Source organism: Physella acuta, unplaced genomic scaffold (genome assembly GCF_028476545.2).
Source record: "Physella acuta isolate Inbredline_101_S28 unplaced genomic scaffold, ASM2847654v3 ptg000367l, whole genome shotgun sequence".
NCBI lineage: Eukaryota > Metazoa > Mollusca > Gastropoda > Physidae > Physella > Physella acuta.
In genome coordinates this window covers 186,208-204,095 of record NW_026731886.1, presented here as the reverse complement: position 1 = coordinate 204,095, position 17,888 = coordinate 186,208, and the positions used below count along the sequence as shown (strand labels likewise).

Below are 17,888 nucleotides of genomic sequence, written 5' to 3'. Positions count from 1 at the left end.
TCACCCTTTACCTCACACTTTACCTCACCCTTTACCTCACCCTTTACCTCACCCTTTACCTCACACTTTACCTCACCCTTTACCTAACCGTTTACCTCACACTTTACCTCATATACATGACCTACTTTGCTACCCTCACAATTATCACTGCACCCTTACCAGGTGCCCCTAGCTCCCCACCCCCAGCTCCCCACCCCCTGCTCCCCACCCCCTGCTTCCCACAATTACCCACAGACTTTTATCACCTTTACATCCATGACGTGAGAATTTCCCGTGAAACTCGGCCCCAATTTCTGTCATTGTAGGCAACAGTTTGTTCTACACTGGGCTTAGTGGTATCATCTCATTGTAGGCAACAGTTTGTTCTATGCTGGGCTTAGTGGTACCATCACATTGTAGGCAACAGTTTGTTCTATGCTGGGCTTAGTGGTACCATCACATTGTAGGCAACAGTTTGTTCGATGCTGGGCTTAGTGGTACCATCACATTGTAGGCAACACTCGCTCTACTCGCTCTACGCTGGGCTTAGTGGTACCATCACATTGTGTGGGTTGGTGCTAGGTTGTGTGGGTTGGTGTGAGGTTGTGTGTAAGCCAACCAGTTTTTACCAACCCTAAACAACCGAACACGATCCAGTGTGACCTTTCACCTTTCCGCTCCACCAAACTCACGCTTCTAGGTGAGTAAAAATGACGTCATAATTGTCGTGAGCGGACGTTTACAAATACTGGCAAAACATAGCGAGAAAAGTCTGACGAAGGTGCACAGAAAAATAAACAGGGGCAAATTGAATCTCAAACACATGGGGCACGGCTGGATGTGAAACACTTAGAACTGGTCACTTTTTTGTTCACTTGGTCTTCCGGCTAGGTAGCACATAGTGAATGTGGGATTTAGTCAGTGGATGTGATATTTAGTCAGTGGATGTGATATTTAGTCAGTGGATGTGATATTTAGTCAGTGGATGTGAGATTTAGTCAGTGAATGTGAGATTTAGTCAGTTGATGCCAGATTTAGTCAGATGATGTCAGATTTAGTCAGTGGATGTCAGATTTAGTCAGTGAATGTGAGATTTAGTCAGTGAATGTGAGATTTAGTCAGTTGATGTCAGATTTAGTCAGATGATGTCAGATTTAGTCAGTGGATGTCAGATTTAGTCAGCGGATGTTTGATTTAGACAGTGGACGTGAGATTTAGTCAGTGGATGTCAGATTTAGTCAGTGGATGTCAGATTTAGTCAGTGGATGTCAGATTTAGTCAGTGGATGTCAGAACTCAAATCTCAGTACATGACAAGGAAAACGCCCCCCTCCCCCACCCCACTGACATGACATCTTGATATGACATGCTGTTGATGTCAGGTGACAGAGGTGAAGTGACATGACAGCCAGCTGACATGTGGACAGAGTCACGTGATCGTCAGTCACGTGAGTGTAGAAAGCACGTGACGTGACGTTAGTGTGAGGCGTTCCTTGTCTGTCGCCAACTGTCACAACTCGCATCATCACCCCCCCCCCCCCCCTCCCTACATCATCATCAGTGTCATCAATTTTTGCATCACATTATTACACTTGTCTCCGTACGCCCATAAACCCCACACACCTATCACCCCACACATTTCATCCCACACACATTATCACCCTACACCCTTATCATCCCACACCACTATTAATTCCCCCCCCCCCCCCACCCCATCCCCCAATGTTTCTAGTTTGGCCAACTTGACGACGTGCTAATGTACCCACGGAGATGAAAACATCAGGCGACAAATTCCCGCCCATTAGGGCTCTGATGGCGGATAAAAAATTGATAGTTTTGCCGGATAAAAAATTGATAGTTTTGCCGGATAAAAAATGGATAGTTTTGCCGGATAAAAATGGAAGGTTTCCCCAGGGTAAAAAATTGATAGTTTTGCCGGATAAAAAATGGATAGTTTTGCCGGATAAAAAATTGCCGGGGTAAAAATGGATAGTTGTCCATGGTTTGGGGCTGACCCAAGTTTGCGATGGGCTCTGCCAGTGACCATCTGGAGTTAACGACCCTTGTTCCACACAAGATGGATGACACATATCAAAATCTGGCCATGCGCGAGGCCGTCTGCGCACACGACTTGCCAGTTTGGATTTGGTCAGATGGAGCAGAAGTCATTGTCCTGTGTGACGTCATCTGTTGTAGTTGTCTATACATTATTGTGACGTCTTCGATTGACCGTGAATTTTGTAAATCAATCTGGTAACAATGTTCTGGTACATTTGTGCCGTCTTGTGGATATGTGCACAATACAAGTCTCTGTATCATCTTCCTATAACATTGTAGGAGCCCTTTGTATAGGAGCCCGTGATGTAGGAGCCCGTGGTGTAGGCGCCCGTGATGTAGGAGCCCGTGATGTAGGAGCCCCTGGTGTAGGAGCCCGTGATGTGGGAGCCCCTGGTGTAGGAGCCCGTGGTGTAGGAGCCCGTGATGTAGGAGCCCCTGGTGTAGGAGCCCGTGATGTGGGAGCCCCTGGTGTAGGAGCCCGTGGTGTAGGAGCCCCTGGTGTAGGAGCCCCTGGTGTAGGAGCCCGTGATGTAGGAGCCCCTGGTGTAGGAGCCCGTGATGTAGGAGCCCGTGATGTAGGAGCCCGTGGTGTAGGAGCCCGTGATGTAGGAGCCCGTGGTGTAGGAGCCCCTGGTGTAGCCCGTGATGTAGGAGCCCGTGATGTAGGAGCCCGTGGTGTAGCCCTGGTGTAGGAGCCCGTGATGTAGGAGCCCGTGGTGTAGGAGCCCGTGGTGTAGCCCTGGTGTAGGAGCCCGTGATGTAGGAGCCCGTGGTGTAGGAGCCCGTGGTGTAGGAGCCCCTGGTGTAGGAGCCCCTGGTGTAGCCCTGGTGTAGGAGCCCGTGGTGTAGGAGCCCGTGGTGTAGCCCTGGTGTAGGAGCCCGTGGTGTAGCCCTGGTGTAGGAGCCCGTGATGTAGGAGCCCGTGATGTAGGAGCCCGTGATGTAGGAGCCCGTGATGTAGGAGCCCTGGTGTAGGAGCCCGTGGTGTAGCCCTGGTGTAGGAGCCCCTGGTGTAGGAGCCCGTGATGTAGGAGCCCGTGATGTAGGAGCCCGTGGTGTAGGAGCCCGTGATGTAGGAGCCCGTGATGTAGGAGCCCGTGATATAGGAGCCCGTGATGTAGGAGCCCGTGGTGTAGGAGCCCGTGATGTAGGAGCCCGTGATGTAGGAGCCCGTGGTGTAGGAGCCCGTGATGTAGGAGCCCGTGATGTAGGAGCCCGTGGTGTAGCCCTGGTGTAGGAGCCCGTGATGTAGGAGCCCGTGATGTAGGAGCCCGTGGTGTAGGAGTCCTTTGTATAGGAGCCCGTGATATAGGAGCCCGTGATGTAGGAGCCCGTGGTGTAGGAGCCCGTGGTGTAGGAGCCCGTGGTGTAGGAGCCCGTGGTGTAGGAGCCCGTGGTGTAGGAGCCCGTGGTGTAGGAGCCCGTGGTGTAGGAGCCCGTGATGTAGGAGCCCGTGTTGCGGAGCCCTACAGTAACGTAAAACCCCTCCAGTCGATGTTTACCTAGCAGATCGCGCATTGTTTTTTCCCCAGCCGTGCCGTAATGAGGTGAAGCCTCTTTGTCCCGACAATTTATTTTTCTTTGCTAGCGATGAGTGTCAGTAACACCCTGGGGTGGGGTGAAGGGGGAGGGGTGAAGGGGGAGGGGTGAAGGGGGAGGGGTGAAGGGGGAGGGGTGTCGACTTTCTGCGGAGCGCAAATAATAGCAACAAAAAATATAACAAACAATTGTCGTGAGCTGCATTCTATGACTAAAACATCATACGCTTGGGATAAAAACATCACACACTTGGGATAAAAACATCATACACATGGGATAAAAACATCATACACATGGGATAAAAACATCACACACTTGGGATAAAAACATCACACACTTGGGATAAAAAGATACATTTGGGTTAAAAACATCATACATTTGGGAAACATCATAAAGATACAAACACAAAGACAAAAACATCACAGACCTACACACATCATTCTAAAATGATCACAGACCTACAAACATCATTCTTCAAATCATCACAAATCTACAAACTTCATAGACATACAAACATCACAGACCTACAAACATCACAACACCACAAACCAACACCACAAACCAACACCACAACAACCACACACCACTTGGAAGAAGACACAGTTAACATGGTTTGTTGTCCTTAACACCACCAGCTCGACTGCCCACATTTATCGCACTCACTACATCGCACTTACTACATCGCACTTACTACATCGCACTCACTACATCGCACTCACTACATCGCACTCACTACATCGCACTCACTACATCGCACTCACTACATCGCACTCACTACATCGCACTCACTACATCGCACTCACTACATCTCACTCACTACATCTCACTCACTACATCTCACTCACTACATCGCACTCACTACATCGCACTCACTACATCGCACTCACTACATCGCACTCACTACATCGCACTCACTACATAACAAAGTATAGGTTCAAGTCTAAGTCCGACAGGGTACAAAGGCTGTCATTGACGCAATCATCAACGATACACAATGTGGACGGATGAGGCTGACAGAGGAAAGGCTTACGGCGAAAACATACATGACACAGTGATCTACCTACAATATCTTTTAGAATTAATTTTTTTTACCAGGTATTCAAATAAATATCTAACAAAAATTGGAGGCTTATAATATTTTTAACTAATAAGAAGATAAAATTCTGACTATAATAATAAACCATATTTTTTTAAAAAGTTTATAAATATCTAGCTAAGAAAAAAACCACACCTATTTATAAACGACCAAAATTTTACAATACTCAGTGTGTAAATCAAAATATTTCGTAGAGCATTTTAGTGCATTTTTTTGTGACTTTATTTTTGTGACTTATCCCGCTCACCGTTTAATAACTGTTGCCACAAAGATGTTTGAAAACAAATGTTATCCAAATGTTACCTCCCCCCTCCCCCCCCCTCCATAGCTCGAGTGGGAAGGGGGTGGGTTATTGTGAGTCTAACATAGGCGGCTGTTGTTGAGAGTCTGAGAGAGACTGAGAGACTGAAAGAGACGAAAAGAGACAGAGAGTCTGAGAGAGTCTGGGAGAGTATGGGAGAAACTGAGAGAGACTGAGAGAGACTAAGAGAGACTAAGAGAGAGTCTGAGAGAGACTGAAACTGAGAGAGACTAAGATAGACTAGAAGAGAGAGAGGAGAGTCTGAGAGAGACTGGGAGAGACTAAGACAGACTAAGACTGAGAGAGTCTGAGAGAGTCTGAGAGAGACTGGGAGAGACTAAGACTGAGAGAGACAGGGAGAGACTAAGACAGACTCAGACTGAGAGAGTCTGAGAGAGACTGGGAGAGACTAAGACTGAGAGAGACAGGGAGAGACTAAGACAGACTCAGACTGAGAGAGTCTGAGAGAGACTGGGAGAGACTAAGTCTGAGAGAGACTGGGAGAGACTAAGACAGACTAAGACTGAGAGAGTCTGAGAGAGTCTGAGAGAGACTGGGAGAGACTAAGACTGAGAGAGACAGGGAGAGACTAAGACAGACTCAGACTGAGAGAGTCTGAGAGAGACTGGGAGAGACTAAGACTGAGAGAGACAGGGAGAGACTAAGACAGACTCAGACTGAGAGAGTCTGAGAGAGACTGGGAGAGACTAAGACTGAGAGAGACAGGGAGAGACTAAGACAGACTAAGACTGAGAGAGTCTGAGAGAGTCTGAGAGAGACTGGGAGAGACTAAGACTGAGAGAGACAGGGAGAGACTAAGACAGACTAAGACTGAGAGAGTCTGAGAGAGTCTGAGAGAGACTGGGAGAGACTAAGACTGAGAGAGACAGGGAGAGACTAAGACAGACTAAGACTGAGAGAGTCTGAGAGAGGCTGCTGCTATCAAGAATGTGGTGAGCACAAAGAACTCCGTGTGCCGCAAGAATGTCGGCACGACACGCGCATCTATTGTCGACATTTCTCTGCGAGCTCGGCGTCTTCTGCAACTCTCAGAGGTCAGCCAGACCCCACCCCCCACCCCCTCACCCACCCCCTGAGTCGAGTATGTGGGTCAAAGTTACGTCCTAACTTTATTTTCCTGCCTGCCTGGCTATACAAGTTACATATCTCAAGGCAAAAGGTGACAGCCAGTTGGATTTTGGAGGGGGATCTTTACAGCAGACCAACTTTTGCCAGACCAACTTTTGCCAGACCAACTTTTGACAGACCAACTTTTGACAGACCAACTTTTGACAGACCAACTTTTGACAGACCAACTTTTGACAGACCAACTTTTGCCAGACCAACTTTCGACAGACCAACTTTTGACAGACCAACTTTTGACAGACCAACTTTTGACAGACCAGCTTTTGACAGACCAACTTTTGCCAGACCATTTTTCGACAGACCAACTTTTGACAGACCAGCTTTTGACAGACCAAATTTTGACAGACCAACTTTTGACAGACCAACTTTCGACAGACCAACTTTTGAAAGACCAACTTTTGACAGACCAGCTTTCGACAGACCAACTTTTGACAGACCAACTTTCCCCCGTAGTTTGAAGAATACATTCCCATATCCGCTTGAAACTCTCAATTAGAAACTAATTAACTAATTGCTTAAATTAAGAAGTTTCAAAATTTATTCGTCCTGTCCCTCCCCCCCTCCAGCCGTGCCAATGTATATGCGAGGTCGGGGCCATTTATTACATCAAGTACATCCTGCCATAGAGGGGGGGGGGGGGGGGTAGCGTGACGTGAGTTGGTGGGGGGGGGGGGAATCTTCTGCCAGACGACTCGCTTTTTATTGCAGGTTTAAGTCTGTCAAAGCTAAAGTCTGTGTCTGTCAGAGCTATTCTCTGTGTTTATGTCTGTTAAAACTAATGTCTGTGTTTATGTCTGTTAAAACTAATCTCTGTGTTTATGTCTGTTAAACTAATGTCTGTGTTTATGTCTGTTAAACTAATGTCTGTGTTTATGTCTGTTAAACTAATGTCTGTGTTTATCTCTGTTATAGCTAAATAGACGGAGCTTGTTAGGGGTGATAACATGACTTGGTTTCATACTTCAGACTGCTGGTTCACATACACGCACATACACACGCACGCACATACACACACACATACACACGCAGCACACACTGACATCTACACACACACATCCACATCCATCCGCATACACGTCACCTAACCACCACTACCTATTTGAAGTCACCTTACCCACCTCTACCTAGACTATATGACGTCACCTTACCCACATCTAGTTGTACCGAGGTCTTGACGTCAAAAGCACGTGATGCTGGCTGAGATAGATTGTATCATCAGATAGAAGCTAGAACAATAGATGAAAGAATCTGCTAACTGACTTGATTCACCCAAGCCAGATGTAAACGGTGTGCGGGAGGCAGGGGTCGGAAGGGGGGGGTGTGGTTCAGTGGGGGGGGGGGGGCTTTGCCTAAATTGACAGCTGTGTCAGTTGTTGTAGTATGAACAAACAGATTCTCCTCAATAGAGGGCTGGGGCTGTCAACTTCAACATCCACCCCGCAACTAGAGGCAGGATCAAAGTACAGTCCTGGGGGGGGGGGTGCTCGCAGGTCTGGGAGCTAAGGGGGAAGTGAGTCTACAAGTGGGGCAGGGGGGTTAAGATCCAGGAGTTAAAGAGGTGACGTAGTTTATCTAGCACATCTCGAGGGTTTCAAATGGAATCGTTGGCGGCAATTACACGCGCGTAAAACGTTTTAATACTTGGAGGGTGAGCACTGAATCACGTGCATTGTACGAGCATCCTTGAGTGTGTGTTTTACAGGCTGGGGTGTCGGTTAAATCTTTCTCAGCGGGCCTGTGTTTGTGTGTATGTGTGTGAGTTAATATTGTCATTGTGTTTATGAGTGAGTACAAGGCCACGCCTACAGTTTTCTAGTCACGTGACGTTGTCTTACATCTGATTGGACAAAATTTTCTGTGCCCCAACACGCACGCGCTGTGACGTCACGACGAGCAGGCTGGGAGACAGGCAATTTCCTGCCTGTCCAGTCGGAACCAGGAGAGGTTCCCGGGGGTCCAGGGGAGGTTCCCGGGGGAACCGAGCTGTTCCATCTCTTGTTTACTGCCCAAATATTTTCTTTTATCTCCACTGTAAGGTCCACCTTATCTCAGGACCTTAGGTCCACCTTAACACACAACCTTAGGTCCACCTTAACACACAACCTTAGATCCACCTTACTTATGATCTCCTGATGTTGAGGTGCGGGGGAGGGGGGGAGTAAAATTATATGTGTTTGTGTTTCTGTGTATGTTAATGTGTGCATATGAGTATGTTTGTGTGCGTATGTGTGTGTGTGTAAGTTTATGTGTGTTTGTGTGTGGATGTGATTGTCTGTGTGTATGGGCGAGTGTGTGTGTATGTGAGAGAGAGAGGAATTGTTCGTCGCTAGGAAACACAGATTTCCGATATTTCAAAATCTCGGATTTTTCTTGTTCCCTGTGACAACTATTTTTCTCAAGTGAGAATTTCTAGAACGTGAGTGGTGCCCCCCCCCCCCCCCCCCGGGTCTGAAAAATACACAATAAATTTTGGATGAGACGGCTAATTTTTCCGCCCGAGTGCTCGTAGAAAGGGAGGGAAGTGAATTATCTCCCATCGTTTGCTGCTGGCTTCATGCAGAAGATCCGGCTCTCGCTTTCTGGGACTACTCGTGGATACTAGCCTTGGATTAAGTCGAAACTCCTGGATTAAGACAGTTCTTTTGGATTAAGATACTTCTCCTGGATTATGAAACTTCTCTTGGATTAAGACATTTCTCCTGGATTAAGATACTTCTCCTGGATTAAGATACTTCTCCTGGATTATGAAACTTCTCTTGGATTAAGATACTTCTCTTGGATTAAGATACTTCTCTTGGATTAAGACATTTCTCCTGGATTAAGATACTTCTCCTGGATTAAGATACTTCTCCTGGATTATGAAACTTCTCTTGGATTAAGACAGTTCTTTTGGATTAAGATACTTCTCCTGGATTATGAAACTTCTCTTGGATTAAGACATTTCTCCTGGATTAAGATACTTCTCCTGGATTAAGATACTTCTCCTGGATTATGAAACTTCTCTTGGATTAAGATACTTCTCTTGGATTAAGATACTTCTCTTGGATTAAGACATTTCTCCTGGATTAAGATACTTCTCCTGGATTAAGATACTTCTCCTGGATTATGAAACTTCTCTTGGATTAAGATACTTCTCTTGGATTAAGATACTTCTCTTGGATTAAGATACTTCTCCTGGATTATGAAACTTCTCTTGGATTAAGATACTTCTCTTGGATTAAGACATTTCTCCTGGATTAAGATACTTCTCTTGGATTAAGATACTTGGATTAAGATACTTCTCTTGGATTAAGACACTTCTCTTGGATTAAGATACTTCTCTTGGATTAAGAAACTTCTCTTGGATTAAAATACGTCTCTTGGATTAAGATACTTCTCTTGGATTAAGATACTTCTCCTGGATTAAGATACTTCTCCTGGATTAAGACACTTCTCCTGGATTAAGATACTTCTCTTGGATTAAGATACTTCTCCTGGATTAAGATACTTCTCCTGGATTAAGACACTTCTCCTGGATTAAGATACTTCTCTTGGATTAAGATACTTCTCTTGGATTAAGATACTTCTCTTGGATTAAGATACTTCTCTTGGATTAAGACACTTCTCCTGGATTAAGATACTTCTCTTGGATTAAGATACTTCTCTTGGATTAAGATACTTCTCTTGGATTAAGACACTTCTCCTGGATTAAGATACTTCTCTTGGATCAAGATACTAGTCTTGGATTAAGATACTAGTCTTGGATGTAAATAATCCTTGATATCCCAGCTTCCAAATGGCTAGTGCCTACCACCACGTGCCATGCCCACAGGATAGGGCACCATGTGACATGCCCACATAGGGCAGCTGACATGGGAGGGGGAGAGGCGTGTCTGTTGATTCCCGGAAATCACGTGACAGGCCGAAGAGCAGGGTCAAGGTTTCCAATCTTTCCCCGCTGAGTGACGGGGGCCGGGATGTCAGTTGTCTCCTGATCTATTGGCCCTGGCCAAATGAGAATCTGGACCTTTAATCCCAGCCGCGGGCCATGCAAGAATTCAAAACTTTCTTGGCCCTAACGCTTCTGGCGCAAACTATCTTGGCCTAAACTTCCGTGGCCCAAATGTTGGCCCGTTGGAGTCAGGTGGATCAGAACCTGTAACATAACGTCCCAAATTCCGTGTGACTGATCATTGATGTAAGGATAGAGAGGTGTCAGTTCGGGGGGGGGGGGGGGTTAGCAAAACTATGAATCATTTGTAGGATCGTATTTTTTTTTTAGTATGGGAGGCGCGAATTTTTTGGACGTGCGCCTTTTTGGGGAGGTTCTTTTTTAGAAGTTCAGACAAGTTCTAGTGAGAAAAGTTTAACGGAAACAGGGCCTACAATCTTTACAACAATATAGATTTGTTATACTAAAGTTTGTCTCCAGATGACAAGATCAATATCCCATTTACGGCTACCCTATCACCGGGTGCGTTTGTTTGTTAAAAATAAACACTCAACTACACGATGTGTCAAGCTGTAGGGTATATACAAATTACAGTAAACATCAAGATACACAAAGTTACAAGCAATTCTACTTTACATGGAAGATGGAATTATCTTTCAAGTTTTTCAGGGGAAACACAGTGACAAAAAGTTTGAAACTGGCTGCCCCTGCCCCCACCACTCCCCATAGTACAACCGAATCCACGCTCCCCCCACACCCCCCCACACCCCGCCCCACCTCCAACCTCTACAGCCCACCCCACCACTTAGTATAATGTCGTGAGCACTAACGCGGCAAGACAGACAGGAACTGTGACGTAATGCATTTAGCTGAGGTGTCAAAAACACAGTCGGTTCAGGGGATTTTTATCCACACTACAGCTGGCAAGGAGTGGATGCTATGGATATCAAAATGGGGATTTTTGAATCACATTGATAAAAAAAACACAAAACTGACCACATAACACTGACCACATAATACTGACCACATAATACTGACCACATAATACTGACCACATAACACTAACCACATAACACTGACCACATAATACTGACCACATATGGTGACCTTATTTTTGATGACATGACTAAGTCTACCACACGTCATATTTCACAAATTATACGAAACACGTCCTTAAGACCCGATATCTCAATATTCTCAATAATGTCTTTGTTATAGAAAATGAGCGAAATATTGTTGCAGGTATAGCCATATAGCTCACCATTTAACATCACCTTAGCTCACCATTTGACATCACCTTAGCTCACCATTTAACATCACCTTAGCTCACCATTTAACATCACCTTAGCTCACCATTTAACATCACCTTAGCTCACCATCTAACATCACCTTAGCTCACCATTTGACATCACCTTAGCTCACCATTTAGCTCACCATCTAACATCACCTTAGCTCACCATTTAACATCACCTTAGCTCACCATTTAACATCACCTTAGCCCTTAGCTCACCATTTAACATCACCTTAGCTCACCATTTGACATCACCTTAGCTCACCATTTGACATCACCTTAGCTCACCATTTAACAACACATTAGCTCACCATTTGACATCACCTTAGCTCACCATTTAGCTCACCATCTAACATCACCTTAGCTCACCATTTGACATCACCTTAGCTCACCATTTGACATCACCTTAGCTCACCATTTGACATCACCTTAGCTCACCATTTAACATCACCTTAGCTCACCATTTGACATCACCTTAGCTCACCATTTAACATCACCTTAGCTCACTATTTGACATCACCTTAGCTCACCATTTGACATCACCTCAGCTCACCATTTAACATCACCTTAGCCCACCATTTAACATCACCTCAGCTCACCATTTGACATCACCTTAGCTCACCATTTGACATCACCTTAGCTCACCATTTAACAACACATTAGCTCACCATTTGACATCACCTTAGCTCACCATTTGACATCACCTTAGCTCACCATTTAACATCACCTTAGCCCTTAGCTCACCATTTAACAACACCTTAGCCCACCATTTAACAACACATTAGCTCACTATTTGACATCACCTTAGCTCACCATTTAACATCTCCTTAGCTCACCATTTAACAACACATTAGCTCACTATTTGACATCACCTTAGCTCACCATTTAACATCACCTTAGCTCACCATTTAGCTCACCATTTGACATCATCTTAGCTCACTATTTAACATCACCGTAGCTCACCATTTAACATTACCTTAGCTCACCATTTAATATCAGCTTAACTCAACATAGTCCATCACCTCAGCTCACCATTTAACAACACCTTAGCTCACCATTTGACATAACCTTAGCTTACCATTTAACATAACCTTAGCCCACCATTTAGCTCACCATTTGACATCACTTTAGCTCACCAGTTGACATAACCTTAGCTTACCATTTAACATCACCTTAGCCCACCATTTAGCTCACCATTTGACATCACTTTAGCTCACCATTTAACATCACCTTAGCTCACTATTTAACATCACCTTAGCTCACCATTTAGCTCACCATCTAAGATCACCCAGACGAACAAATGTAGCTTTGCCTGAAGGATATCGCCATCTTGTAAAATAATCTGCTTCAACTTTCCTTGAAATCGATAATTTGTTACAAGATTAAAACTAGAAATAAGAAACCATATATTGATCGCATTAAGATTTCTCTTTCCCAACCCACAAACAACGACAAAATAATGTTCAACAAAATATATCTCACAGAAACGACAAAATAATGTTCAACAAAATATATCTCACAGAAACGACAAAATAATGTTCAACAAAATATATCTCACAGAAACGACAAAATAATGTTCAACAAAATATATCTCACAGAAACGACAAAATAATGTTCAACAAAATATATCTCACAGAAACGACAAAATAATGTTCAACAAAATATATCTCACAAACACGACAAAATAATCTTATATCTCACAAACACGACAAAATAATGTTCAACAAAATATATCCCACAAACTACGAAAAAATAATGTTCAAAAATATATCTCACAGAAACGACAGTAAGGGTGTACAAAAATATGACACAGAAAAAAAAACTCCGACAAAGTTTAAAAACTGTACAAAAACGAAACAAAACAAAGAGATTATGTTCTACAATAACACTGTACACAGACAAAGTGTTTATAAGCTAATTTACAGCAGCAGCAAGTACCAACCATTGAACAACATGTTGATAAGCTAATAAACAACAGCACCAAGTACCAGCTGTTAACCAAAGTGTCGCTGAAATGTTAAAATTTTGTTACATTTTTTGTTTTTGTTTTTTACAGGCTTTTTGGGACTCTAAGCTCCTGGGTCATGATGACGTCATTGTCCATTTTCTTCTGACCCTCACTGGATCCCCTACACGACCCCACCAACGTGACCCCACTAGCACACGAGCAGACGACCCCAGTATGACGGCTGTGCTGTGCTGAGTTCCACTCCGTTATCATCCCTCATTCCCGGGCGTGTCGGGGTCAAAGGTCACCATTCCATCGAGACAGCTGAGACCAGGGATAACCTCGGCCACTCTGTCATAGCCCTCACACTGGTGAGTACTTAGTGAGTCTTGTAGTACATTAGTGTTGTCTTTCCTCTAGTACATTAGTGCTGTCTTTAGTACATTAGTGCTGTCTTTCTTGTAGTACATTAGTGCTGTCTTTCCTCTAGTACGTTAGTGCTGTCTTTCCTCTAGTACATTAGTGCTGTCTTTCTTGTAGTACATTAGTGCTGTCTTTCCTCTAGTACATTAGTGCTGTCTTTCCTTTAGTACATTAGTGCTGTCTTTCTTGTAGTACATTAGTGCTGTCTTTCCTCTAGTACATTAGTGCTGTCTTTCCTCTAGTACATTAGTGCTGTCTTTCCTCTAGTACATTAGTGCTGTCTTTCCTCTAATACATTAGTGCTGTCTTTCCTCTAGTACATTAGTGCTGTCTGAACAATGTCGGTCTCGACTTGTTATATTGATGTGACAGACACGCCAAATATGTCATAGTAATGTCATGTAGATGTCACATATACATATCACTCGGTGACCCAAATTCATCCATGCAGCAAATGTCGTGAGAACAAATCCACCAACGGACTTCGTACAAGGTTGAAATAGCTATCCAAATATGTGTGATGTACCATTCGAGAACTAATTAGTGAATTATTAATTAAGCCCGGCACCCCACCCCCCCCCCCCCCCCATGGCTCATTACTTCCTGCCACACCCCCGGGTTCCATCGTCTGCCAGTGTGGTTGTTTCCCCTGGGTAGATCTCCAGCGGTTTAAGAAAACACGAGTCTCCCCCCCCCCCCCCCAGTCAATCAGTTCACGACTTTATGAAGGTCAGACGAGGGCATGAACTCAACCGTGAGCAGTGTTTACACATTTAATTAGATGGCAAGTCTCTTGTGCCTAGAACCTGGTGCCTAAAGTTTAGTGCCTAGAACCTGGTGCCTAAAGTTTAGTGCCTAGAACCTGGTGCCTAAAATTAAGTGCCTAGAACATGGTGCCTAAAGTTTAGAACCTGGTGCCCCGCCTCTATTCCTCACAACGTACAATCACCCCCCCCCCCTACACTTATCCCCCATTACCCCCCTTCAATCAACCCGCCCCACCTAATCTGACACTAATTAAAATACCACTTCGGTTAGGCCGTACGGACTGATTTTAAATCGTTTACCATGGTCTACCACTCACAACATTCCAGCCACAACACCCTCCCCCAAACTCAACCCCAACCCCAAACTCCACCTCACCCCACCCCCAAACACACCCTGACATTACAAGACACACCATCAGTGGCTGTCAATATTAGAACACCATCTTCTCATCATGACAACAACAGTCTACATTGGTGTCGTGACGTAGCATCTGTATGTGTTGGTTTACGTGGTTAACATATGTATGTGTTTGTTTACGTGGTTAACATATGTATGTGTTGGTTTACGTGGTTAACATATGTATGTGTTGGTTTACCTGGTTAACATATGTATGTGTTGGTTTACGTGGTTAACATATGTATGTGAGTGCGTGGTTTGGCACCGGGTTGTAATCTGACCTTCACCTTCCTGCATATTTTCTAAAATTGTAACAATTGTTGGAGGGAGTGAAATGTAAGTGCATTGTTACTAAATTAGAACTGTAGTGTGTGTGTCGGGGTGGAGGGGGTGGGTGGGGGGTAGGAGGGTGTATGTTTATTTCAACATTACTTTGTTGGATCATACTAGGCCATTCTGAATGATGACTCTTTTAGCTATATAATATATATATATATATATATATATATATATATATATATATATGTTTATGTGTGTGTATGTATGTACGTATGTATGTATGTATGTAAGAATAGAAAGAGAGATGCAGGCACACTCGCACATAATTACAGAGATACAAAGACAGCTAAAAATAGAAAAGTGTGGACAGGTGTTGGGCCACCCGATGGGAGCGCTGATGAAGGCTGAAAGGCGAAACGTTGCTAATTCTCTCCCCTATTTCAAAAGGAGGAAAAGTTTATTTACCTCCCTTTCCTGATTGGCTTCAAGGGTTATTGCCGACTGGCGACACTTCATTGAGGAAAGATTTCGTCACAGGAATGTTTCACGTGCAAACAGACATGAGCAGGGGTGGGGTGGGGGGGGGGGGGGGGTAGAGCTAACAAAATAATCCTCACCCGCTTGCCTCTGATGTAATGAAACTCATCTGCCGCCGACTCTTCACTGACAGTTTTCATTAGGGTTAGGGTTGCAGGGTTAGGGTTGCAGGGTGGGGGTTTGGCTCAACACCGTTTAGCGTGCTGGGACTGGGTGCTACATCTCACCGCTTGTAGTGCTCACGTTGGCATTGTCTAGCGTATATCTCACATACGGAGCGTAGTCTAGCGTTTATCTCACATATAATGCATTGTCTAGCGCATATTTCACAGAGCATTGTCTAGCGTATATCTCACATATGGAGCGTAGCCCAGCGCATATCTCACAAAGCATTGTCAAGCGTTTATCGCATATATATAGAGCATTGTCTAGTGTATATCTCACATATAGATAATTGTTTAGTGTATATCTCACATATAGAGCATTGTCTAGTGTATATCTCACATATAGAGCATTGTCTAGTGTATATCTCACATATAGAGAATTGTCTAGCGTATATCTCACATATAGAGCATTGTCTAGTGTATAACATATAGAGAATTGTCTAGTGTATATCTCACATATAGAGAATTGTCTAGCGTATATCTCACATATAGAGCATTGTCTAGTGTATAACATATAGAGAATTGTCTAGTGTATATCTCACATATAGAGAATTGTCTAGCGTATATCTCACATATAGAGCATTGTCTAGTGTATAACATATAGAGAATTGTCTAGTGTATATCTCACATATAGAGAATTGTCTAGCGTATATCTCACATATAGAGCATTGTCTAGTGTATAACATATAGAGAATTGTCTAGTGTATATCTCACATATAGAGAATTGTCTAGCGTATATCTCACATATAGAGCATTGTCTAGTGTATAACATATAGAGAATTGTCTAGTGTATATCTCACATATAGAGAATTGTCTAGTGTATATCTCACATATAGTGTTGCCATTATCTCACCAATCAGAGCACACCTCATCTTTAAGCTTTAACTCCACCTCACCTGCTAGCGTCGTCTCACCTATTATCCTACTACCCACATTTAGCGTAACGCTTAGCGTGCTAGCACTCCGGCTAACGTCAGGACACTGCCGACACTTGTCAGGCTACAGCTGCTCTACGGCTCAGATGGATTCGTTCCCACGTCCTGCTCGTCAGGTATCTGGTGGGGTGGGGCTAGGGTTGGCTCTGGGGGGTCGGGCTGGTTCTTAGGGTCGGACCCCAACGTTCCTGAGATATTCACTTTGGGCATGGGATCTAGAGAAATAATGGTGGCCTACACAATACAATAATAGTATGGTTGTCATTACAGCATCAACATCGTTTGTTGATACGTGGTACTATGGTACTAGCTAGGGTATACGTATATGTGGGTGTATATGTGGGTGTATATGTGGGTGTATATGTGGGTGTATGTGGGTGTATATGTGGGTGTATATGTGGGTGTATATGTGGGTGTATGTGGGTGTATATGTGGGTGTATATGTGGGTGTATGTGGGTGTATATGTGGGTGTATATGTGTGGGTGTATATGTGGGTGTATATGTGTGGGTGTATATGTGTGGGTGTATATGTGTGGGTGTATATGTGGGTGTGTGTGGGTGTGTGTGGGTGTGTGTGGGTGTGTATGTGTATGTGGGTGTGTATGTGGGTGTGTATGTGTGGGTGTATATGTGGGTGTATATGTGGGTGTATATGTGGGTGTATATGTGGGTGTATATGTGGGTGTATGTGTGGGTGTATATGTGGGTGTATATGTGGGTGTATATGTGGGTGTGTGTGTGTGGGTGTGTGTGGGTGTGTATGTGTATGTGGGTGTGTATGTGTGGGTGTGTGTGTGGGTGTATATGTGGGTGTATATGTGGGTGTATATGTTGGTGTACAAGCAGCGTGGAGTGTCTTATCTCTGTTTCTTATCTTTTTAGTGTCCTTCCACACAACCATCCACACACTGATCCACACATATCTCCACACATACCTCCACACACACACCCAACCACACACCCATCCACACTACCATCGGTAAATCACAAGCCACGTCCTGACGTCCCAGTATGACGTCAACAGTGGCATGCTGGGTACCGGTGCTGACGTAGCAAGTGACAGGAAATAAAGCAGCTCAGTACGCGTGCCGCCATTA

The 17,888-nt window shown here is 44.4% G+C and overlaps 2 protein-coding genes across 2 annotated transcripts in view; both read left to right on the top strand.

The window, feature by feature from the left end:
• LOC131941618 (tyrosine-protein phosphatase Lar) overlaps positions 1-17,888 on the top strand; it is a 180,646-nt gene that overhangs the window by 11,746 nt on the left and 151,012 nt on the right. The window contains exon 2 of the mRNA XM_059300948.1: positions 13,397-13,659. The gene's annotated coding sequence lies outside the window, so the exon portion shown is untranslated. The remainder of the gene's footprint in view (positions 1-13,396; positions 13,660-17,888) is intronic.
• LOC131941612 (serum response factor-binding protein 1-like) lies at positions 5,957-6,614 on the top strand. Its single transcript, XM_059300939.1, has 2 exons — positions 5,957-6,027; positions 6,224-6,614. Exons 1-2 carry the CDS (start codon positions 5,957-5,959, stop codon positions 6,612-6,614), a joined length of 462 nt encoding a protein of 153 aa, XP_059156922.1.

What these genes read in the sequence shown, in the direction of transcription:
- LOC131941612 (XM_059300939.1), top strand. Translation starts at nt 5,957, where the DNA reads ATGTCGGCACGACACGCGCATCTATTGTCGACATTTCTCTGCGAGCTC. An exon ending in GTCTTCTGCAACTCTCAGAG is followed by an intron (nt 6,028 to 6,223) that starts GTCAGCCAGACC and finishes AACTTTTGCCAG; the next exon opens with ACCAACTTTTGACAGACCAA.